The sequence below is a fragment of the Coregonus lavaretus genome, assembly GCF_964263955.1.
Source record: "Coregonus lavaretus genome assembly, contig: SUPER_35_unloc_2, whole genome shotgun sequence".
In the NCBI taxonomy this organism is placed as follows: Eukaryota; Metazoa; Chordata; class Actinopteri; order Salmoniformes; family Salmonidae; genus Coregonus; species Coregonus lavaretus.
This window is the reverse complement of record NW_028167180.1, coordinates 4,825,938-4,852,366: the sequence shown is the minus strand read 5'-3', so window position 1 is coordinate 4,852,366 and position 26,429 is coordinate 4,825,938. Positions and strand designations below refer to the sequence as shown.

The 26,429-nt window shown below is 42.5% G+C and overlaps 1 protein-coding gene across 1 annotated transcript in view; it reads right to left on the bottom strand.

The window, feature by feature from the left end:
• LOC311110113 (tenascin-R-like) overlaps positions 1 to 26,059 on the bottom strand; it is a 38,983-nt gene extending 12,924 nt beyond the window's left edge. The window contains exons 1-10 of the mRNA XM_084188682.1: positions 25,993 to 26,059; positions 21,622 to 21,688; positions 21,173 to 21,439; positions 20,799 to 21,065; positions 11,767 to 12,036; positions 7,033 to 7,293; positions 6,203 to 6,472; positions 2,333 to 2,593; positions 1,505 to 1,774; positions 103 to 372 (exon numbers count right to left, since the gene is read on the bottom strand). Of these exons, the coding sequence (XP_084044808.1) occupies positions 103 to 372; positions 1,505 to 1,774; positions 2,333 to 2,593; positions 6,203 to 6,472; positions 7,033 to 7,293; positions 11,767 to 12,036; positions 20,799 to 21,065; positions 21,173 to 21,439; positions 21,622 to 21,688; positions 25,993 to 25,995 (2,206 nt within the window). The 5' untranslated portion in view covers positions 25,996 to 26,059. The remainder of the gene's footprint in view (positions 1 to 102; positions 373 to 1,504; positions 1,775 to 2,332; positions 2,594 to 6,202; positions 6,473 to 7,032; positions 7,294 to 11,766; positions 12,037 to 20,798; positions 21,066 to 21,172; positions 21,440 to 21,621; positions 21,689 to 25,992) is intronic.
• Positions 26,060 to 26,429: the final 370 nt, after the last annotated feature.

Sequence of the window (26,429 nt, the reverse complement as noted above, 5' to 3'; positions counted from 1 at the left end):
TGCTGACAAATCCATTATGATTAGTTCAGTCATTTTGATAACTAGTTAAAAATAAATAAACTTTGACACCAGACATAATACTTTAGTAGGGTACTTCCTTACCTGTGGTGAGGGTTGTTGACACCAGCTGACTTTCCTTTCCATTTTCCAGCACAGTGCAGACAGTGACAGAGTACTGAGTGCCACCTTGCAGGTCAGAGAGAGTGATGCTGTGTGAAGATGTGGTAGTGATGTGTGGTTCTGTCCCTGGACAGTGGTAGGAGATCTGGTAATGATGTTGGGTTTGGTCCAATCCTGGTGGCTGGCTCCAGCTAAAAGCAGCTGATGTGGTGTCCACTGAGTCAACAGTCAGCTGGTCTGGAGCAGGAAGTACTAAGTGAAAACACATTATTGTCATTGTTACAGTTGCAGGACGAAAAGTAAATTGCAGGACGAAAATTAAAATAGTAATCAAAGTAGAAAAGGCAGCCTTGCAATTATTTTAGGTTTGGGAAGAAATAAGCTAAAAACAGAAGTCACACAACAAAAGTTGAATTCGTAAAGTAACAAAAATAAAGGGTTTCTGCTGTATTCATTTAGCGACGGTGCTGTGCTGCTAAATTGTTGCTGCCACTCCAAAAAATATATAAATAGAACTTAAAATAATGTGATTATAAATCCTCACCACAATAACAAGTGTTTTACACTGTAGTACTGATAAAGTTAAAGCAAGCAGAGGCAGATCAACTCCTTGACATAATGACTCACAGGAATGGAAGAAAGCATGAATTCAGTTACTGTACTATAAACAACGTTTAATGATTTCAGCACCAAACTGCATTACAACATCTGGGGAATTTACCATCATATATATTTCTCATCAGGGAAGATACTGTACCATTACATCCCATGCTGAATGTTACGTGTTTCGGTTCTGTTACGGTTTTTCGATCCATTTCGAGGTTGACTAGGTTGGGCGCTCTGATTGGAGTCCCCTCGTTAGTCAGGATGCGTTACAGCTATGCTGGCCCTTTAAGAGCTGCTGGCCCTTTAAGAGCTGCTGGCCCAGTGCATCAATTGGAGAGATGTTGGGAGAGCAACACCTCATGTTAGGGCGGCCATGGCATTTAGCCAGAAACTCCTGTTTATTTAGCTCCATATCCTTTTTACTCCAGGTCCTGAGTTGGTGTGGTTTTGTCTTTTAGTTTGTCTTTTTGGAGGTAAATCTTAATGGGCATCCATGGTGGGTGTCTTTTAGAACCCCTTACTAGTGGCTTTGCCATCTCTCAGTGGGCACCCCCATGGTGCCTTTCAGAACCCCTTTTGAAACCCTTTCTGTTTTTGGTTTGGTTGCCGACGTAATTATATTTGTTAGTTCCCTTTTCTGGGAGCGATGACATTGTGTTTGTCTTTTGGGAACTTAAAACCGACACATCCATTATGATTTGTTAATTTACATTAGTCTTTTTGATAACTAGTCAAAGTTTGACACCAGACATAATACTTTAGTAGGGTACTTCCTTACCTGTGGTGAGGGTTGTTGACACCAGTTTACTTCTCTTTCCATTTTCCAGCACAGAGCAGACAGAGACAGTGTACTGAGTACCACATTGCAGGTCAGAAAGACTGATGCTGTGTGAAGATGTGGTAGTGATGTGTGGTTCTGTCCCTGGACAGCGGTAGGAGATCTGGTAATGATGTTGAGTTTGGTCCAATCCTGGTGGCTGGCTCCAGCTAACAGCAGCTGATGTGGTGTCCACTGAGTCAACAGTCAGCTGGTCTGGAGCAGGGATAACTAGTGGAAACACATTATTGTTAATGATACAGTTTAACTCCAGAAATATATTACAGGAGGAAAAGTAGAAATGGCCGGCTTACAATTCCTTTTGATATGGGAAGAAATACGTTTAAAAAACAATAGAAGTCACACAACAGGTTAGATTTGTAAAGTAACATAAATTAGGGGTTTCTGCTGTATTCATTTATTAACGGTGCTGCTACATTGTCACCGCCACACCAATTTCTTTCAATATAAAGAATGCTGTGATTATAAATACTCTCCACAATAAGAAGTGTTTTACACTAGTACTGATAAAGTTAAAGCAAGCAGAGGCATATCAACTACTTGATATATTGACTCACACTAATGGGAAGCATTAATGATTTCAGCACCAAACTGCATGATGAGATCTGGGGAATTCACCATCATATATTTCTCATCAGGGAAGATACTGTACCTTTACATCCAATGCTGACACATCCATTATGATTAGTTCATAGTTATTTTGATAACTAGTTAAAGTTTAATCATCTTTGACACTAGATATAATACTTAAGTTGGGTACTTCCTTACCTGTGGTCAGGGTTGTTGACACCAGTTTACTTTGCCTTCCATTTTCCAGCACAGTGCAGACAGTGACAGAGTACTGAGTACCACCTTGCAGGTCAGAGAGAGTGAGGCTGTGTGAAGATGTGGTAGTGTAGTTGGGTTTTGTCCCTGGACAGTGGTAGGAGATCTGGTAATGATGTTGGGTTTGGTCCAATCCTGGTGGCTGGTTCCAGCTAACAGTACCTGATGTGGTGTCAACAGTTAACAGGTCCGGAGCAGGAGGTACTGAGGGCAAATAAATTGTCAGGGCTGTTGTTAATTTCTAGAAACTACAGAAGGAAAAGTAAAATAGTACTTGAAAAATCAAGGTCAGCTTGCAATTCATTTTGATATGGGAATAAATAAGCTAAGGCAGAAGTCACACAACATAGGTTAGATTTGTAATGTAACAAAAATGAAGAGTTTCTGCTATATTCATTAAATTACATGAATTAAAAGAATGGTGTGATTATATAGTGGCTTGCGGAAGTATTCACCCCCCCCTTGGCATTTTTCCTCTTTTGTTGCCTTACAACCAAAAATTAAATTAGATTTTTTGGGGGTTTGTATCATTTGATTTACAAAACATGCCTACCACTGAATATGCAAAATATGTTTTATTGTGAAACAAACAAGAAATAAAACTTGCATAACTATTCACCCCCCAAAGTCAATCCTTTGTAGAGCCCCCTTGTAGAGCTATTACGGCTGCTAGTCTCTTGGGGTATGGCTCTCTAAGCTTGGACCCTGGACAACACCTTGTCGTTCTCCGCTAACATCAAAGCGGTGACACGATCCTGCAGGTGCATGCTCTACAACATTCGCAAAGTACGACCCTACCTTACACAGGAAGCGGCACAGGTCCTAATCCGGGCACTTGTCATCTCCCGTCTGGATTACTGCAACTCGCTGTTGGCTGGGCTCCCTGCCTGTGTCATTAAACCCCTACAACTTATCCAGAACCCCGCAGCCCGTCTGGTGTTCGACCTTCCCAAGTTCTCTCATGTCACCCCACTCCTCCGCTCACTCCACTGGCTTCCAGTTGAGGCTCGCATCTACTACAAGACCATGGTGCTTGCCTACGGAGCTGTGAGGGGAATGGCACCTCCTTCCCTTCAGGCTCTGATCAGACCCTACACCCAAACGAGGGCACTACGTTCATCCACCTCTGGCCTATTAGCTCCCCTACCTCTGCAGAAGCACAGTTCCCGCTCAGCCCAGTCAAAGCAATTTGCTGCTCTGGCACCCCAATGGTGGAACAAGCTCCCCCATGACGCCAGGACAGCGGAGTCACTGACCACCTTCCGGAGACACTTGAAACCCTACCTCTTTAAGGAATACATGGAATAGTATAAAGTAATCCTTCTAACCCCCCCTCCCCCACCCCCCAATAAAAAAAAAAAAAAGAGGTTGTCCCACTGGCTATCATAAATTGAATGCACCAATTTGTAAGTCGCTCTGGATAAGAGCGTCTGCTAAACGATGTAAATGTATCAACTGGGATTTTTGCCCATTCTTCAAGGCAAAACTGCTCCAGCTCCTTCAAGTTGGATGGGCTCCGCTGGTGTACAGCAATCTTTAAGTCATACAACATATTCTCAATTGGATTGAGGTCTGGGCTTTGACTAGGCCATTCCAAGACATTTAAATGTTTCCCCTTAAACCACTCGAGTGTTGCTTTAGCAGTATGCTTAGGGTTAAATTTACATTTTAGTCATTTAGCAGACGCTCTTATCCAGAGCGACTTACAGATAGTGAGTGCATACATTCTTTTCAAATTTTTCATACTGGCCCCCCGTGGTAATCGAACACAAAACCCTGGCGTTGCAAACGCCATGCTCTACCAACTGAGCTACATCCCTGCCGGCCATTCCCTCCCCTACCCTGGACGACGCTGGGCCAATGTCCTGCTGGAAGGTGAACCTCCGTCCCAGTCTCAAATCCCTGGAAGATTGAAACAGGTTTCCCTCAAGAAATTCCCTGTATTTAGCGGCATCAACCATTCCTTCAATTCTGACCAGTTTCCCAGTCCCTGCCGATGAAAAACATCCCCACAGCATGCTGCCACCACCATGCTTCACTGTGGTGATGCTATTCTCCGGGTGATGAGAGGTGTTGGGTTTGCGGCAGTCATAGCGTTTTCCTTGATGGCCAAAAAGCTCAATTTTAGTCTCATCTGACCAGAGTACCTTCTTCCATATGTTTGGGGAGTCTCCCACATGTCTTTTGGCAAACACCAAATGTGTTTGCTTATTTTTTTCTTTAAGCAATGGCTTTTTTCTGGCCACTCTTCCGTAAAGCCCAGCTCTGTGGAGTGTACGGCTTAAAGTGGTCCTATGGACAGATAGTCCAATCTCCGCTGTGGAGCTTTGCAGCTCCATCAGGGTTATCATTGGTCTCTGTTGCCTCTCTGATTAATTCCCTCCTTGTCTGGTCCGTGAGTTTTGGTGGGCGGCCCTCTATTGGCAGGTTTGTTGTGGTGCCATATTCTTTCCATTTTTTTATAATGGATTTAAATGGTGCTCTGTGGGATGTTCAAAGTTTCAGATATTTTTTTATAACCCAACCCCGATTTGTACTTCTCCACAACTTTGTCCCTGACCTGTTTGGAGAGCTCCTTGGTCTTCATGGTGCCGCTTGCTTGGTGGTGCTGCAGACTCTGGGGCCTTTCAGAACAGGTGTATATATACTGAGATCATGTGACAGATCATGTGACACTTAAATAAAGTCCACATGTGTGCAATCTAACTAATTATGTGATTTCTGAAGGTATTTGGTTGCACCAGATCTTATTTAGGGACTTCATAGCAAAGGGAGTGAATACATATGCACATACCACTTTTCCGTTATTTATTTTCTATAATTTTTTTAACAAACTATTTTTTTCATTTCACTTCACCAATTTGGACTATTTTGTGCATGTCCATTACATGAAATCCAAATCAATTTAAGTTACAGGTTGTAATGCAACAAAATAGGAAAAACGCCAAGGGGGATGAATACTGTTGCAAGGCACTGTAAATCATCTCCACAATAACAAGTGTTTAACACTGTACTACTGATAAAGTTAAAGCAAGCAGAGACAGATCAACTCCTTGACTTAATGACTCACAGGAATGGAAGAAAGCATGAATTCAGATACTGTACTATAAACAACGTTTATTGATTTCAGCACCAAACTGCATTACAACATCTGGGGAATTTACCATCATATATTTCTCATCAGGGAAGATACTGTACCATTACATCCCATGCTGACTTTTACGGGTTTCGGTTCTGTTACGGTTTTTCGATCCATTTCGAGGTTGACTAGTTTGGGCGCTTTGATTGGAGTCACCTCGTTAGTCAGGATGTGTTACAGCTATGCTGGCCCTTTAAGAGCTGCTGGCCCTTTAAGAGCTGCTCGCCCAGTGCATCAATTGGAGAGATGTTGGGAGAGCAACACCTCATGTTAGGGCGGCCATGGCATTTATCCAGAAACTCCTGTTTATTTAGCTCCATATCCTTTTCACTCCAGGTCCTGAGTTGGTGTGGTTTTGTCTTTTAGTTTGTCTTTTTGGAGGTAAACCTTAGTGGACATCCATGGTGGGTGTCTTTTAGAATCCCTTACTAGTGGCTTTGCCATCTCTCAGTGGGCACCCCCATGGTGCCTTTCAGAACCCCTTTTGAAACCCTTTCTGTTTTTGAAGTGATTATATTTGTTAGTTCCCTTTTCTGTGAGCGATGACATTGTGTTTGTCTTTTGGGAACGTAAAACCGACACATCCATTTTGATTTGTTAATTTACATTAGTCTTTTTGATAACTAGTCAAAGTTTGACACCAGACATTATACTTTAGTAGGGTACTTCCTTACCTGTGGTGAGGGTTGTTGACACCAGCTGACTTCTCTTTCCATTTTCCAGCACAGAGCAGACAGAGACAGAGTACTGAGTCCCACATTGCAGGTCAGAGAGAGTGATGCTGTGTGAAGATGTGGTAGTGATGTGTGGTTCTGTCCCTGGACAGCGGTAGGAGATCTGGTAATGATGTTGGGTTTGGTCCAATCCTGGTGGCTGGCTCCAGCTAACAGCAGCTGATGTGGTGTCCACTGAGTCAACAGTCAGCTGGTCTGGAGCAGGGATAACTAGTGGAAACACATTATTGTTAATGATACAGTTTAACTCCAGAAATATATTACAGGAGGAAAAGTAGAAATGGCCGGCTTACAATTCCTTTTGATATGGGAAGAAATACGTTAAAACAACAATAGAAGTCACACAACATTGGTTAGATTTGTAAAGTAACATAAATTAGGGGTTTCTGCTGTATTCATTTAGCAACGGTGCTGCTACATTGTCACCGCCACACCAATTTCTTTCAATATAAAGAATGCTGTGATTATAAATACTCTCCACAATAAGAAGTGTTTTACACTAGTACTGATAAAGTTAAAGCAAGCAGAGGCAGATCAACTACTTGATATATTGACTCACACTAATGGGAAGCATTAATGATTTCAGCACCGAACTGCATCATGAGATCCAGGGAATTCACCATGATATATTTCTCATCAGGGAAGATCCTGTACCTTTACATCCAATGCTGACACATCCATTATGATTAGATCATAGTTATTTTGATAACTAGGTAAAGTTTAATCAACTTTGACACCAGACATAACACTTTAATTGGGTACTTCCTTACCTGTGGTGAGGGTTGTTGACACCAGTTTACTTTGCCTTCCATTTTCCAACACAGTGCAGACAGTGACAGAGTACTGAGTACCACCTTGCAGGTCAGAGAGAGTGAGGCTGTGTGAAGATGTGGTAGTGATGTGTGGTTTTGTCCCTGGACAGTGGTAGGAGATCTGGTAATGATGTTGGGTTTGGTCCAATCCTGGTGGCTGGCTCCAGCTAACAGCACCTGATGTGGTGTCAACAGTTAACAGGTCCGGAGCAGGAGGTACTGAGGGAAAATAAATTGTCAGGGCTGTTAATTTCTAGAAACTACAGAAGGAAAAGTAAAATAGTACTTGAAAAATCAAGGTCAGCTTGCAATTCATTTTAATATGGGAAGAAATAAGCTAAGGCAGAAGTCACACAACATAGGTTAGATTTGTAATGTAACAGAAATGAAGAGTTTCTGCTATATTCATTAAATTACATGAATTAAAAGAATGGTGTGATTATATAGTGGCTTGCGGAAGTATTCACCCCCCCCCCCCCTTGGCATTTTTCCTATTTTGTTGCCTTACAACCAAAAATTAAAATAGATTTTTTGGGGGTTTGTATCATTTGATTTACAAAACATGCCTACCACTGAAGATGCAAAATATGTTTTATTGTGAAACAAACAAGAAATAAAACGTGCATAACTATTCACCCCCCAAAGTCAATACTTTGTAGAGCCCCCTTGTAGAGCTATTACGGCTGCTAGTCTCTTGGGGTCTGTCTCTATAAGCTTGGACCCTGGACAACACCCTGTCGTTCTCCGCTAACATCAAAGCGGTGACCCGATCCTGCAGGTGCATGCTCTACAACATTCGCAAAGTACAACCCTACCTTACACAGAAAGCGGCACAGGTCCTAATCCAGGCACTTGTCATCTCCCGTCTGGATTACTGCAACTCGCTGTTGGCTGGACTCCCTGCCTGTGCCATTAAACCCCTACAACTTATCCAGAACGCCGCAGCCCGTCTGGTGTTCGACCTTCCCAAGTTCTCTCATGTCACCCCACTCCTCCGCACACTCCACTGGCTTCCAGTTGAGGCTTGCATCTACTACAAGACCATGGTGCTTGCCTACGGAGCTGTGAGGGGAATGGCACCTCCTTCCCTTCAGGCTCTGATCAGACCCTACACCCAAACGAGGGCACTACGTTCATCCACCTCTGGCCTGTTAGCTCCCCTACCTCTGCGGAAGCCCAGTTCCCGCTCAGCCCAGTCAAAGCAATTTGCTGCTCTGGCACCCCAATGGTGGAACAAGCTCCCCCACGACGCCAGGACAGCGGAGTCACTGACCACCTTCCGGAGACACTTGAAACCCTACCTCTTTAAGGAATACATGGAATAGTATAAAGTAATCCTTCTAACCCCCCCTCCCCCACTAAAAAAAAAAAAAAGAGGTTGTCCCACTGGCTATCATAAATTGAATGCACCAATTTGTAAGTCGCTCTGGATAAGAGCGTCTGCTAAATGATGTAAATGTATCAACTGGGATTTTTGTCCATTCTTCAAGGCAAAACTGCTCCAGCTCCTTCAAGTTGGATGGGTTCCGCTGGTGTACAGCAATCTTTAAGTCATACCACATATTCTCAATTGGATTGAGGTCTGGGCTTTGACTAGGCCATTCCAAGACATTTAAATGTTTCCCCTTAAACCACTCGAGTGTTGCTTTAGCAGTATGCTTAGGGTTAAATTTACATTTACATTTTAGTCATTTAGCAGACGCTCTTATCCAGAGCGACTTACAGTTAGTGAGTGCATACAATCTGTTTTAATTTTTCATACTGGCCCCCCGTGGTAATCGAACCCAAAACCCTGGCATTGCAAACGCCATGCTCTACCAACTGAGCTACATCCCTGCCGGCCATTCCCTCCCCTACCCTGGACGACGCTGGGCCAATGTCCTGCTGGAAGGTGAACCTCCGTCCCAGTCTCAAATCCCTGGAAGATTGAAACAGGTTTCCCTCAAGAAATTCCCTATATTTAGCGGCATCAATCATTCCTTCAATTCTGACCAGTTTCCCAGTCCCTGCCGATGAAAAACATCCCCACAGCATGCTGCCACCACCATGCTTCACTGTGGGGATGCTGTTCTCCGGGTGATGAGAGGTGTTGGGTTTGCGGCAGACAGAGTTTTCCTTGATGGCCAAAAAGCTCAATTTTAGTCTCATCTGACCAGAGTACCTTCTTCCATATGTTTGGGGAGTCTCCCACATGTCTTTTGGCAAACACCAAATGTGTTTGCTTATTTTTTTCTTTAAGCAATGGCTTTTTTCTGGCCACTCTTCCTTAAAGCCCAGCTCTGTGGAGTGTACGGCTTAAAGTGGTCCTATGGACAGATAGTCCAATCTCTGCTGTGGAGCGTTGCAGCTCCATCAGTGTTATCGTTGGTCTCTGTTGCCTCTCTGATTCATTCCCTCCTTGTCTGGTCCGTGAGTTTTGGTGGGCGGCCCTCTATTGGCAGGTTTGTTGTGGTGCCATATTCTTTCCATTTTTTTAGAATGGATTTAAATGGTGCTCTGTGGGATGTTCAACGTTTCAGATATTTTTTAGAACCCAACCCCGATCTGTACTTCTCCACAACTTTGTCCCTGACCTGTTTGGAGAGCTCCTTGGTCTTCATGGTGCCGCTTGCTTGGTGGTGCTGCAGACTCTGGGGCCTTTCAGGACAGGTGTATATATACTGAGATCATGTGACAGATCATGTGACACTTAAATAAAGTCCACCTGTGTGCAATCTAACTAATTATGTGACTTCTGAAGGTAATTGGTTGCACCAGATCTTATTTAGGGACTTCATAGCAAAGGGAGTGAATACATATGCACATACCACTTTTCCGTTATTTGTTTTCTATAATTTTTTAACAAACTATTTTTTTCATTTCACTTCACCAATTTGGACTATTTTGTGCATGTCCATTACATGAAATCCAAATCAATTTAAATTACAGGTTGTAATGCAACAAAATTGGAAAAACGCCAAGGGGGATGAATACTGTTGCAAGGCACTGTAAATCATCTCCACAATAACAAGTGTTTAACACTGTACTACTGATAAAGTTAAAGCAAGCAGAGACAGATCAACTCCTTGACTTAATGACTCACAGGAATGGAAGAAAGCATGAACTCAGATATTAGTGCATTCGCGAAGTATTCAGACCCCTTGACTTTTTCCACATTCTGTTACGTTACAGCCTTATTCTAAAATGAATTAAATTGTTTTTTCCCCCTTGTCAATCTACACACAATATCCCATAATGACAAAGCAAAACCAGGTTTTTACAAATTTTAGCAAATGTATAAAATAAAATAAACTGAAATATCACATTTACATAAGTATTCAGCCCCTTTACTGAGTACTTTGTTGAAGCACCTTTGGCAGCGATTACAGCCTCAAGTCTTCTTGGGTATGACGCTACAAGCTTGGCACACCTGTATTTGGAGAGTTTCTCCCATTCTTTTTAGATCCTCTCAAGCTCTATCAGCTTGGATGGGGAGCGTCACTACACAGCTATTTTAAGGTCTCTCCAGAGATGTTTGATAGGGTTCAAGTCCGGGCTCTGGCTGGGCCACTCAAGGACATTCAGAGACTTTTCCCGAAGCCACTCCCCAGTCTGAGGTCCTGAGCGCTCAAAGCAGGTTTTCATCAAGGATCTTTTGCTCCGTTAATCTCTCCCTCGATCCTGACTAGTCTCCCAGTCCCTGCCGCTGAAAACCATCCCCACAGCATGATGCTGACACCACCATGCTTCACCGTACAGATGGTGCCAGGTTTCCTCCAGACGTGATGATTCGCATTCAGGCCAAATAGTTAAATCTTGGTTTCATCAGACCAGAGAATCTTGCTTTCATGTGCCTTTTACTGAGGAGTGGCTTCCGTCTGGCCACCCTACCATAAATGCCTGATTGGTGGAGTGCTGCAGAGATGGTGGTCTTTCTGGAAGGTTCTCCAATCTCCACAGAGGAACTCTGGAGCGCTTTCAGAGTGACCATCAGGTTCTCAGTCAACTACCTGACTAAGGCCCTTCTCCCCTGATTGCTCAGTTTTGGCCAGGTGGCCAGCACTAGGAAGCGTCTTGGCGGTTTCAAACTTCTTCCATTTAAGAATGATGGAAGCCACTGTGTTCTTGGGGACCTTCAATGCAGCAGACATGTTTTGGTACCCTTCCCTAGATCTGTGCCTCGACACAATCCTGTTTCGGAGCTCTACGGTCAATTCCTTCCACCAAATGGCTTGGTTTTTGCTCTGACACGCACTGTCAACTGTGGGACCTTTTATATAGACAGGTGTGTGCCTTTCAAAAATCATGTCCAATCAATTGAATTTACCACAGGTGAACTCCAATCAAGTTGTGGAAACATATCAAGGAGGATCAATGGAAACAGGATGCACCTGAGCTCAAGTTCAAGTCTCATAGCAAAGGGTCTGAATACTTTTTTATTTGTAATATATTTGCAACAAATTCTAATAACCAGTTTGTGTTTTGTCATTATGGGGTACTGTGTGTATATTGATGAAACAAAATATATTTTATAAATTTTTTATTAAGGCTGTAATGTAACAAAATGTGGAAAAAGTTAAGGGGTCTGTATTGTTTCAGAATGCACTGTATAAACAACGTTTATTGATTTCACTACCAAACTGCATTTCGAGATCTGGGGAATTCACATAGTCATTTTGATAACCAGAAATAATACTTAAATAGGGTACTTACCTGTGGTGAGGGTTGTTAACACCAGTTGACTTTGCTTTCCATTTTCCAACTCAGTGCAGACAGTGACAGAGTATTCAGTAGCAGGTTTCAGGTCAGAGAGAGTGATGTTGTGTGAAGATGTGGTAGTGATGTGTGGTTCTGTCCCTGGACAGTGGTAGGAGATCTGGTAATGATGTTGGGTTTGGTCCAATCCTGGTGGCTGGCTCCAGCTAACAGCAGCTGATGTGGTGTCCACTGAGTCAACATTCAGCTGCTCTGGAGCAGGAAGTACTAAGGGAAAATAAATACATTATTGTCAGGGCTACAGTTTAACTCCAGATATACACTGAGTTTACAAAACATTAAGGATACCTTCAATTTCCATGAATGACTGACCAGGTGAATCCAGATGAAAGCTATGATCCCTTATTGATGTCACTTGTTAAATCCACTTCAATCAGTGTAGATGAAGGGGAGGAGACAGGTTAAAGAAGGATTTTTAAGCCTTGAGACAACTGAGACATGGATTTTATACATGTGCCATTCAGAGGGTGAATGGGCAAGACAAAATATTTAAGTGCCTTTGAACTGAGTATGGTATGTGCCAGGAGCATACATTTTGGTCAAGAACTGCGACAGTGCTGGTTTTTTCACACTCAACAGTTTCACGTGTGTATCAAGAATGGTCTACCACCCAATGGACATCCAGCCAACTTGACACAACTGTGGGAAGCACTGGAGTCAACATGGGCCAGCATCCCTGTGGAACGCTTTCGACACCTTGTAGAGTCTGACCCAATAGATTGAGGCTGTTCTGAGGGCAAAATGTTTGTACACTCAAATGTAATTAAATGTTTAACAGATGTCCCACTTAACATTGCTCAATTTTATAAATCAGAAAAATGTAAGTTGTAAAAAAGAAAGTCCTCAAGCTTTCGATAAAGATACATAACTTCCTCTCAGATATTGGCTGAATGTTGCTTCTTTCAGCCTCCCCAAAAGGCCAAAATCTCTTGATTAGGCTCAGCGTTGCACTAAGATTGCCGTTGTATTTTAAGATGTTCTACCTAGGGCAGTGGAGGTCATGACATTTTGTCAGCTGGTTATTGTCATGCAATAGACTGCCGGTCTCACAGTAACTGACCGTGAATTAACATACCATAAAACTTATATGAAATGCTGAGTCTCAAGTAGCCTCCTGTCCTTCTTTAATATCCTAACAATGACAAACATTTCAGTCAATAAAAGCCTGTTTCAAATAAACGCCTGGTCTAAATTAATTATTTACGAGGTTACCATGAATTACCATGAATTGTTTACAAGGTTTAATGTTTGATTTGTTACATTAAATAATTCAGTAAAGACTCGAAAAAATTATGGCAATCAACCATTTTATAGCCAGTAAGAAACTGGCTAACAGCTGACAACGGCTAACTGGCAAGCACAAAAACAGTGAACAGCTTCGGGAGTACAGACCAAGAAATCGCCCGATCACCCTCTAGTGGCGCAAGTAAGAACTGCCGAAAATGCACAGTTAGAGGATAATATTTATTCTGTCAAGGAAGTTATTTTTTTTCTCGAAATAGAGGCATACTAAGACAAAATAAATGTGACATGTAAATGATAACACATTAGTGCAGGAAATTAATACATTTATTAAAATTCTGGAAGTGAAAGCTGGAATTAAACAATTGACTATGCAAATTAGCAAAAGCTGTGTGCATAAAGGAGATAGAAGCCTGGCTCAAATAGAAGCCTGTCTAAAAATCGCCTGTTGTGTCCAGTGATTCATGCAAATAAACACCTGGGCTATGTTGCGTGCCTTTGAAACATCAACAATTTTAAGAAGTCTAAATGATTTAATATACACCATCACAATAAATCAATGATTTATTTTAGGCAGTACTAAAGAAACATGATGATATGAAGAAAATGTATTTCAGAAGAACAGAAGAGTTGGCCTACTGTATATTATCTGGCTATGCACCATGCCATAGGTTGTAGGCTTGTTCATTTAGCAGACAAGATAAGCTCAAGTCCCGTGCAATTATTTTATAGTAAGAATAATATAATTGAATTTATGTGAATAAAATAGAAAGGATATTTCTCCCAATCCAGAGCCCATGCGCATATGAAGTGGCTATGCTGAGCGTAAAAGTGATCATTTGAAACAGGTCCTATATGCTAGATTTAAAGTTATTTGGCAACTTTAGTTGTGAATTACAGAAACCTTAGAATGTCTTACAAACTAAAACATACGGGCTGCATGATGGGACTATAGGGACAGAGTGCAAGCAAAAAAAGCTTCAGGCTGCACACACTGTTCTCTCATCAAGTAATCACATTTTTACCCATCAGACTAGTCTCAATTTAATCTTGTCTTTACTATACTGAACAAAAATATAAACGCAAAATGTAAAGTGTTGGTCCCATGTTTCAGGAGCTGAAATAAAAGATCCCAGAAATTTTCCATATGCACAAACAGCTTATTTCTCTCAAATTTGTTTACATCCCTGTTAGTGAGCATTTCTCCTTTGCCAAGATAATCCATCCACCTGACAGGTGTGGCATGTCAAGAAGCTGATTAAACAGCATGATCATTACACAGGTGCTGGGAACAATAAAAGGGCACTATAAAATGTGCAGTTTTGTCACAACACAATGCCACAGATGTCTCAAGTATTGAGGGATTGTGCAATTGGCATGCTGACTGCAGGACTGTCCACCAGAGATGTTGCCTGAGAATTGAATGTTCATATTTCTACCATAAGCCATCTCCAACAATGTTTCAGAGAATTTGGCAGTACTTCCAACTGGCCTCACAACCACAGACCGCGTGTAACCACGCCAGCGCAGGACCTCCACATCCGGCTTCTTCACCTGCGGGATCGTCTGAGACCAGCCACCCGGTCTGTAAATAAGCCCTTTGTGGGGAAAAACTCATTCTGATTGGCTGGGCCTGGCTCCCCAGTGGGTGGGCCTAATCAATAGATTAGGGCCTAATGAATTTATTTCAATTTACAGATTATCTTGTAAGAACTTTAACTCAGTAAAATTGTTTAAATTGTTGCATTTATATTTTTGTTGAGTATAATACGTAGCTGTGCGTGGGTAAAATCACCATCTGCTACCCTGCTCAAACCACCGTATTACGCTACTCTCATCACCCCACTGGGGAACCATCAATACGGCTGGCTAGCCTATCTTCAAAGAAGCAACTTTAAGAGCGTATGGAAGGAAAATCAATTTTGTAGTTCTGTTCAGGACTACATGACAAGTCACCGGATACCAGACAACTACAGAGGAGAAAAACAGAAGACTTGTTGGAACCCCTTCGGACAATCAGAGCCTTAAAAGCGTTCCGCGAAAAGGCCCAACTACCTTTCCAAGGCGAACCAGGCATATCAAAGAGGGCTGCGGTTTGTGTGCAAAGTATATGGTTACAGTAGAGGAGAGTAGTTTCCGAATGTGGCAATGTTAAGTGATTCTCTCCCTCTCTTCTTTAACAAGCATCAATGTTGTTGTCATTCCGCTAGGGACCTATTTTAATCGCATTAAGTTTCCAGTCAATAACCAGTAGAGTGCGTGTGTTTATCCTGTGTTCCCATTTAATTAGCTACTAAATAAATAATTAAACACATTTCTGTAGTACTGAATCATAAGTAAGGCTCGGGTTTTTGCAGATGAAAGGAGGTTACGACTGTTCAGAATGATGATATGATACGAGGTTATGATTAATACCTCCATGGAATCCAAGATGGCGTAGTAGTGCAGTCCTGTTTTTGTCGTGTGTCTGTAAATAGCCTGTAAATACGCTGTTTTTTTGTATTTTTCGTACATATTTTCCTATCAGACTTTTCATCCTTCTACAAAATATACTTTCCTGCAACCCGCCTCACTCAATGTGGAACGGATTCTATTATTGACTTACCTTTTATCTAGAATCTCCAGTTGAAACTAGCTAGCCAGCTAACTAGCTACTTGCTATTAGCCACAGTTAGTGGTATTTCACCCAGAACATTGGATTTTTCTGCCGGAATAATTTAATCACTGGACATTAATCACCGGATCGCAACTAGCTAGCCGCAACCGAATGGATGTTGCTGTTTGGCTAATCACCACTGCCCCCGATGCAAGCACCAGTTAGCCACGAGCTAGCCTAGAGCCAGGCTCATATCCCGGCTATCTACCTCTAGGTCTACCGGACGGGAGTAGCCAGCTAACTAGCTACTTGCTATCAGCTACCGTTAGCGGTTTTTCACCATTGTCCGTGGCATGCACCACCTACCAGCCAGCTCTAGTCTGGACTATTATTCGGCCAGTCTGCAGTCTGCACAGCGCGTTATCGACCCAGAACATATCAGTTTTTCTGCCGGAATCACTGAATCACTGGACCTTTAACTCCGGATTCATCGCTACCAGCTAGCTGCAACAAAATGGACGTTGTGGTCTGGCTAATCATCCTGAGCTAGGCCCATCTCCCATCTCCCGGCTATCTACCTCTCTGTCAACCGGACGGGACCACCTAGTGTTGACACGGAGCCCCGCCGATCCTACGCGACTGGTCTGCCGACGAAATCGTCTGATGTGGTTACAACAGGCTTCCCGTTACGACATAGACCACGAAGATTCCATCTGCTAGCCCCGGCCCGCTAGCACACGCTAGCCGTGGCCTCTTGCTCGCTAGTGCTTTAGCAGCCAGCCCCCGAACTATCCTATTGCTGTTCACCGGACCTTATGATAACTCAGCTATACAGCTGATGTCTGCTGGACTGTTCCTTTTTACGGTACTGCATCCTGTTTATGTTTAGCATCAGCCCAAACTGTGTCGTCATTACCAGCTGTTGTCTTAGCTCTCTCAAATTACACCTGTGATTGCTTTATGCCTCTCTCCCTTGTCAATATGGTTAGCTTATTGTTGTTTCGGTTATTTCTAATTGTACTATTTCACTGTAGATCCCCCAGCACAGCTAAACCTGCCTTAGATAGCTCCTTTGTCCCACCCCCCCATACACGCGGAGACCGACTCAATTGGTGCCTCCAGTGATACTATCTCTTTCATTGTTACCCAACGCTTAGGTTTACCTCCACTTTACTCATATCCTTCCATATCCTTGTCTGTACATAATGCCCTGAATCTTTTCTACAACGCCCGGAAATCTGCCCCCTTTATTCTCTGTACCCAACGCACTAGAAGACCAGTTCTTAAAGCCTTTAGCCGTATCCTTATTCTAGTCCTCCTCTGTTCCTCCAGTGATGTAGAGGCTAACCCAGGCCCTGCAGCCCTCAGTATCACTCCTACTCCCCAGGCGCTATCATTTGCTGACTTCTGTAATCGCAAAAGTCTTGGTTTCTTGCATGTAAATATCAGAAGTCTACTTCCTAAGTTTGAGTTATTCACTGCGTTAGCACACTCCGCCAACCCTGATGTTCTAGCAGTGTCTGAATCCTGGCTTAGGAAGGCCACCAAAAATGCTGAAATTTCCATCCCCAACTACAACATTTTCCGTCTAGATAGAACTGCCAAAGGGGGTGGAGTTGCAATCTACTGTAGAGATAGCCTGCAGAGCTCTATCATACTATCCAGGTCTGTGCCCAAACAGTTTGAGCTTCTACTTCTAAAAATCCACCTTTCCAGAAATAAGTCTCTCACTGTTGCTGCTTGCTACAGACCACCCTCAGCCCCCAGCTGTGCCCTGGACACCATATGTGAATTGATTGCCCCCCATTTATCCTCAGAGTTCGTACTGCTTGGTGACCTAAATTGGGATATGCTTAACACCCCGGCCATCCTACAATCCAAACTAGATGCCCTCAATCTCACACAAATTATCAACGAACCTACCAGGTACAACCCTAAATCCGTAAACATGGGTACCCTCATAGATATCATCCTGACTAACTTACCCTCTAAATACACCTCCGGTGTCTTCAACCAGGGTCTCAGGGATCACTGCCTTATTGCCTGCGTCCGTAACGGGTCCGCGGTCAAACGATCACCCCTCATCACTGTCAAACGCTCCCTAAAACACTTTAGCGAGCAGGCCTTCCTAATTGACCTGGCCCAGGTATCCTGAATGGATATAGATCTCATTCCGTCAGTAGAGGATGCCTGGTTGTTCTTTAAAAGTAATTTCCTCTCAATCTTAAATAAACATGCCCCATTCAAAAAATACAGAACTAAGAACAGATATAGCCCCTGGTTCTCCTCAGACTTGACTGCCCTTGACCAGCACAAAAGCATCCTGTGGCGTACTGCATTAGCATCAAATAGCCCCCGCGATATGCAACTTTCCAGGGAAGTTAGGAACCAATATACACAAGCAGTCAGGAAAGCAAAGGCTAACTTTTTCAAACAGAAATTTTGATCCTGTAGCACTAACTCCAAAAAGTTTTGGGACACTGTAAAGTCCATGGAAAATAAGAGCACTTCCTCCCAGCTGCCCACTGCACTGAGGCTAGGAAACACTATCACCACCGATAAATCTACAATAATCGAGAATTTCAACAAGCATTTTGCTACGGCTGGCCATGCTTTCCACCTGGCTACCACTACCCCGGCCACCAACTCTGCACCCTCCGCTGCAACTTGCCCATGCCCCACCCCGCTTCTCCTTCACACAAATTCAGACAGCTGATGTTCTGAAAGAGCTGCAAAATCTGGACCCCTACAAATCAGCTGGGCTAGACAATCTGGACCCTTTCTTTCTAAAACTAGCCGCCGAAATTGTCGCAACCCCTATTACTAGCCTGTTCAACCTCTCTTTCGTAACGTCTGAGATCCCCAGAGATTGGAAAGCTGCCGCGGTCATCCCCCTCTTCAAAGGGGGTGACACTCTAGATCCAAACTGTTACAGACCTATATCCATCCTGCCCTGCCTTTCGAAAGTATTTGAAAGCCAAGTTAATAAACAGATCACCGACCATTTCGAATCCCACCATACCTTCTCCGCTATGCAATCCGGTTTCCGAGCTGGTCATGGGTGCACCTCAGCCACGCTCAAGGTCCTAAACGATATTATAACCGCGATCGATAATAGACAGTACTGTGCAGCAGTCTTCATCGACCTGGCCAAGGCTTTCGACTCTGTCAACCACCACATTCTTATTGGCAGACTAAATAGCCTTGGTTTCTCAAATGACTGCCTCGCCTGGTTCACCAACTACTTCTCAGATATAGTTCAATGTGTCAAATCGGAGGGCCTGTTGTCTGGACCTATGGCAGTCTCTATGGGGGTGCCACAGGGTTCAATTCTTGGGCCGACTCTTTTCTCCGTGTATATCAATGATGTCGCTCTTGCTGCTAGTGACTCTCAGATCCACCTCTACGCAGACGACACCATTTTGTATACATCTGGCCCTTCATTAGACACTGTGTTAACAAACCTCCAAACGAGCTTCAATGCCATACAACACTCCTTCAGTAGCCTCCAACTGCTCTTAAACACTAGTAAAACTAAATGCATGCTCTTCAATCGAACGCTGCTGGCACCGGCCCACCCGACTAGAATCACCACTCTCGACGGGTCTGACCTAGAGTATGTGGACAACTACAAATACCTAGGTGTCTGGTTAGACTGTAAACTCTCCTTCCAGACTCACATTAAAATAATCTCCAATCCAAAGTTACATCTAGAATCGGCTTCCGATTTCGCAACAAAGCCTCCTTCACTCATGCTGCCAAACATGCCCTCGTAAAACTGACTATCCTACCGATCCTTGACTTCGGCGATGTCATTTACAAAATAGCCTCCAACACTCTACTCAGCAAATTGGATGTAGTCTATCACAGTGCCATCCGTTTTGTCTCCAAAGCCCCATACACTACCCACCACTGTGACCTGTACGCTCTTGTTGGCTGGTCCTCACTACATGTTCGTCGTCAACCCCACTGGCTCCAGGCCATCTATAAATCACTGCTAGGCTAATCTCCGCCTTATTTTAGCTCATTGGTCACCATAGCAGCACCCACCCGTAGTCTGCGCTCCAGCAGGTATATCTCACTGGTCATTCCCAAAGCCAACACCTCCTTTGGCCGCCATTCCTTCCAGTTCTCTGCTGCCAATGACTGGAACGAATTGCAAAAATCTCTGAAGCTGGAGACTTATCTCCCTCACTAACTTTAAGCATCAGTTGTCAGAGCACCTTACCGATCACTGCACCTGTACACAGCCCATCTGAAATTAGCCCACCCAACTACCTCATCCCTATATTGTTATTTATTTTGCTCTTTTGCACCCCAGTATCTCTATTTGTACATAATCTCTTGCACATCTAGCATTCCAGTGTTAATATTAATTGTAATTATTTTGCACTATGGCCTATTTATTGCATTACCTCCATAACTTGCTACATTTGCACACACTGTATATATATTTCTGTTGTATTTTTTGACTTTATGTTTTTTTACCCCATATGTAACTCTGTGTTTTTGTTTTTATCGCACTGCTTTGCTTTATCTTGGCCAGGTCGCAGTTGTAAATGAGAACTTGTTCTCAACTGGCTTACCTGGTTAAATAAAGGTGAAATAAATAAATAAATAAAAATACGCTGACTGTTAATAGATGTGATTGGTAAAGAACTTTTAGAGTTTAATTCATGAGATGGTAACTAAAGAACTGCTCTCGTGGTGCCCCAGATCCTAATGAGTTAATTGTTACATTATTCATCTAAAATCGGGTAACAATTAATCATAGTTGATTAGATAAATAACAGTCCTCAGGTTAATGTTAAAGTCAAGTTACGACACTGTCCATGGTTCTGATATGAAGATGTTGAAAGGTCATGTAACTGTTTGTTACTGTACACGCAAGCCCTAGTTCTACCTTAAATTTTAGCTCACCTCATTTTCAAAATTTTTTATCACTTAAACATTTAATAAAATATTTATAGCCTTACGGGTGGAAAAGTACAATAAATCCAGGGCTTTTGATATGGGGAAAAACATAACAGAACACTAACAACAAAACAAAAAAATGTATTTGTAATAAAACAAAATCACTGTAGTTTCTGGTAAAGAGATGATGAGCTGTAATTGGGGGAAGATCTCTTACTAGTGCAGATTGTTGTAGAGACAGGTTCACTCTGTTCCCCATTGCTCAGCACAGTTGCAACACTAACAGTGTACTCTGTGCCGGGTTGCAGGTTTGAGAAGGTTTTGTGGCAGTCGTCAGTAATGGCTGCGAGGGGGTCTCTTCCTGGGATGCAGTTGGATATGAAGAAGCGCTGTGGGACTTTCTCCATCCCTTCAGCATTGGACCAGTGGAGAGTGAAGGAGGTCTCTTCCAAAAGGTCTATCTTTAAATCTCTGGGTGGGACCACTGGAACAAAAACCAAGATTTGTTTAGAATAGAGGATGAGCTGTTTTTGACAGAGAGTCCAAATATGTCTCTAGCAATGAATAAAAACACAAGTTAGCCTACTGTACCTGTGGATAGGGATGCTGAGACACATCTGCTTTGGCTTCCATCTTCTCCTTCTGTAGCCACGTTGAACTGGTACTTTTTACCAGGTTGGAGACTGCTTATTTCAAGATGATGCCCACCTTTCACTCTTGTTGAGCTTGTTTCCCCGTCACACCCCCAGGTCACTCTGAATGTCTGTGGTCCTGTCAGCCCCTGAGGAGAACTCCAGCTCAGAGACACTGAATCTAATGTCAGCAACAGGACCTGGATGTCACCAGGAGGGGGCAGCACTGGTGAAGGAATAATGAGAGAGAAACAAACTTATTGACAGTAAAATTACATAAACAAATGTGTATTATTCATCCCAGCAGTTAAGGGACAACAATTGATATCTTACTAAATATCCTCTTAAATTGAGATTTAAATTAAATAATATAGCTTGGGTCAGTTCATACTGTGTTTCCATACCTACCATCATCATCATCATCATCATCATCATCATCTGAGGCCAGCATTGTGTGCTGGTCGCCATCACAACTCTTAAAGTGTGAGAACAAAATATGAAATCAGTCATTTCTTTAAAAACACAGAAATTGTTACTTTGCTAAATGTACAACAGATATTTTAAAATCAAGATACATCAACTGCTTTTGACATACAGGTAACTGCCAAAATAAAGGAAACACTTGAGTAAATGATGGAACAAAGTATATTGAAAGCAGGTGCTTCCACACAGGTGCGGTTCCTGAGTTAATTAAGTGATTAAAACATCCCATCATGCTTAGGGTCATGTATTAAAATGCCCAGGTGCCCATTATTTTGGCTACCATGGCTAGAAGAGATCTCAGTGACTTTGAAAGAGGGGTCTCAACAGAGCATAGGGGCTTTAAAGGGTGTGTGTCTGTCGCCAGATCTCAAACCAATGGAACACTTATAGGAGACTCTGGAGCCGCGCCTAAGGCAGCGTTTGACTACAATCAACAAAACACCAAATTATGGAATTTATTGTGGAAGACCTCCAATAGAGTTCCAGACAGTTGTAGAATCTATGTCAAGGTACATTGAAGCTGTTCTGGCAGCTGGTGGGGGCCCATCTCCCTATTAAGATAATTTATTTAGGCAGATACCTGTATATTCATTTTACATTTACATTTTAGTCATTTAGCAGACGCTCTTATCCAGAGCGACTTACAGTTAGTGAGTGCATACATTTTCATACATATTCCTTCACAGCGTCCCGACTTATACGGGCACTGAAGTTCTCCTGAATGTTTTGCCATGGTGAAAGAAACAAGCACAATTGCACGTTTCATTGCATTCAAAAAATATAATATTGTTGGTATATATATATATATATACAGTGGGGGAAAAAGTATTTAGTCAGCCACCAATTGTGCAAGTTCTCCCACTTAAAAAGATGAGAGAGGCCTGTAATTTTCATCATAGGTACACGTCAACTATGACAGACAAAATGAGGAGAAAAAATCCAGAAAATCACATTGTAGCATTTTTAATGAATTTATTTGCAAATTATGGTGGAAAATAAGAATAAGGTCAATAACAAAAGTTTCTCAATACTTTGTTATATACCCTTTGTTGGCAATGACACAGGTCAAACGTTTTCTGTAAGTCTTCACAAGGTGCACACACTGTTGCTGGTATTTTGGCCCATTCCTCCATGCAGATCTCCTCTAGAGCAGTGATGTTTTGGGGCTGTCGCTGGGCAACACAGTCTTTCAACTCCCTCCAAAGATTTTCTATGGGGTTGAGATCTGGAGACTGGCTAGGCCACTCCAGGACCTTGAAATGCTTCTTACGAAGCCACTCCTTCGTTGCCCGGGCGGTGTGTTTGGTATCATTGTCATGCTGAAAGACCCAGCCACGTTTCATCTTCAATGCCCTTGCTGATGGAAGGAGGTTTTCACTCAAAATCTCACGATACATGGCCCCATTCATTCTTTCCTTTACACGGATCAGTCGTCCTGGTCCCTTTGCAGAAAAACAGCCCCAAAGCATGATGTTTCCACCCCCATGCTTCACAGTAGGTATGGTGTTCTTTGGATGCAACTCAGCATTCTTTGTCCTCCAAACACGACGAGTTGAGTTTTTACCAAAAAGTTCTATTTTGGTTTCATCTGACCATATGACATTCTCCCAATCCTCTTCTGGATCATCCAAATGCACTCTAGCAAACTTCAGACGGGCCTGGACATGTACTGGCTTAAGCAGGGGGACACGTCTGGAACTGCAGGATTTGAGTCCCTGGCGGCGTAGTGTGTTACTGATGGTAGGCTTTGTTACTTTGGTCCCAGCTCTCTGCAGGTCATTCACTAGGTCCCCCCGTGTGGTTCTGGGATTTTTGCTCACCGTTCTTGTGATGATTTTGACCCCACGGGGTGAGATCTTGCGTGGAGCCCCAGATCGAGGGAGATTATCAGTGGTCTTGTATGTCTTCCATTTCCTAATAATTGCTCCCACAGTTGATTTCTTCAAACCAAGCTGCTTACCTATTGCACGTTCAGTCTTCCCAGCCTGGTGCAGGTCTACAATTTTGTTTCTGGTGTCCTTTGACAGCTCTTTGGTCTTGGCCATAGTGGAGTTTGGAGTGTGACTGTTTGAGGTTGTGGACATGTGTCTTTTATACTGATAACAAGTTCAAACAGGTGCCATTAATACAGGTAACGAGTGGAGGACAGAGGAGCCTCTTAAAGAAGAAGTTACAGGTCTGTGAGAGCCAGAAATCTTGCTTGTTTGTAGGTGACCAAATACTTATTTTCCACCATAATTTGCAAATAAATTCATAAAAAATCCTACAATGTGATTTTCTGGATTTTCTTTTCTCAATTTGTCTGTCATAGTTGACGTGTACCTATGATGAAATTACAGGCCTCTCATCTTTTTAAGTGGGAGAACTTGCACAATTGGTGGCTGACTAAATACTTTTTTCCCCCACTGTATATTGGTAGCCAAAGTTGAAATAAATATGCAAGTTTAGCCCACTTGATATAAATATTATAGTCCATATGTAATTAGGTTATTTCGTTGTCTTTTGTCATGTCAGTCATCATTTAGGAAATTGTATTAGCCGGGTCATTCCTACAATGTGGTGCATTTTGGACCTCATAACTTTTGGAGAAAAAGTAATAATTGAGTGTAGTATTCTATCAGAAAAAGGACATGTCTGACTTTCAGAAAAATATATTGGTCAAACTCAGGCACTTAATTTTTTTGCTGCATTTTCCAACTTGTTAGGTGCATAATCCTAACAGGGTGGAAACTAACTGGGTGGACATTTGTTGGCTAAATTAGCCATAGTTTTGTGAGTGAGCAAGTTTGAGCTAGAATAATGCTGGACCCTTGAACATGATTTTAACTTCTCTATCAAACATATTTTAACATTTTGAAATGTGGTTAATTTTCATGTAGCTTTAGAACATTGTTTTCCCACCAAATAAATGATGACAATTCCTGAATGTGGTGTCATTGTAGGAAAGGGTTGTTTTCTTAAATGGAGATTTACAACAAACTAACAGGGTGGAAAGTGATATCATAGACACAGAACATCTTAAATACAATAGTAAAACACCAACATCCACTGAAGAAAAGTGTTCAAAACACATACAATTCCCTTTCAAGATCCATATTTTGGTGTTTTTAAGGACTCCGGACCTTATATTTAAAGCCTTTTGGAATCCACATGTTAAACTAAATAAGAATTGATATTTCCTGGAGACAGAAAACGCACCGCATTGTAGAAATGACGCAGGCTGGACGCCAATTTGACCTAACCTGGTCAATGCTAGACGGGATACAGTTTGTCTAATTGACGTCAAAAGTTGATTTCCTTTTGCATTTAAGTTAACCCTAACCCTTTTCCTAACCTTAATTATCCTAACTTTCTGCATAATTTATCCTACCCAACCTGCTACGAAAAGTCAAACCTGGTCATTTCTGACTAATGGTATCCCTTCTAGCCCAAACGCCCCAACCATAGAGAATGATAGAGGCCTCTAGTGGCCAAAAGGCCACGTTAGAATGAGCAGCGCCATTGAGGGATGCCATCATATTAATGTAGTCAACTGGGTGGGACTTCCAACATCACTGGCTGAAGAAGAAAATGTACTCCTTTAAAATGGAGATAGTCTCATCGGCTCTGCCCAAGCTGTCAGAGACGCTAAATAGAATAGATACAAGGGTGAGTCCTCTATCTAGCTCTATGGTCCCAACTTAAACCGAAAGTGGCCGCGTTTTTACGCGTCCATGTTGTCCGGTTTGACTGGGTGCAGCTGCGACGGGAAGTCATAGGCCATGTCTGAAATCTGTATTGCCCACTACTTACTAAAAGCACTCCATTTTCGAAATTTCACATAATATAAAAGACGCCCTATTTTCGCATTCCTAAAATGCCTACTAATTAAACATAAGTATGGGTATTCGGACACAACCACTGTAAAAATGTACCGCAAGTCAATTAGGCCTACAGAGCACTCATCGACATGACCACCTATCAACGTTTGAAAGAAATACACTGTGTAGGCACGATTGTCTATCGTTTCTTTCGACATAAGCATGTATTATTTTAGGATAAATATATCAATACATCAGCTTAATAGATTACATGTCAGCGTCAGATCGCTGTGTAAAAGAGAACACCTTTCGTAGACTTCCTTGTGCGCACTCCGCCGTAGTGGGCCTAGTTGGGTTTTTGTCATTTTTACCTGCCATTTATTAGAAAGAGAAGTTGAAAACCGGCCCTTATTATGTTCACGTATCGTTGGGATAAATAAGAATTGACTCCTAAAGAATCTTACACCTGACTTATTTAATACAAATATGAACCTACCATTTCTCCTGCTGTCGAGAAGCTTCGGGTGAAGCCACATACAATTGTTGTCGAATTGACTTTCCTCTTCTTCTTTGGTATAATGACAATCGCAACAATTTTATCTGCATTCCGCCACCTACTGTACAGGTAGATAATAAGGATCCTTCAGTGCTTCTGCTGTTAAGTCTTGGAGGCCCAAAAACGTATCGGCTGCAGATATAATGCTGTCCAGCTTCTTGGACACTTGTGCAGTACAATTAATAACTGTGGCTACAAATACTACAAAATACACCTTCTTCACAATAAGTGTATCCAGATCACTTGGTTGATGTATAACATGTGCAACTGGTTGTGGTGGATCCACCGCCATATCTTCTTCAGAACTGTGGCCTCTTTCCCTTCAACGTTCTTCACTGCCTCCACATAGGATATTTGCTTGATAGCTCAACCTCTTT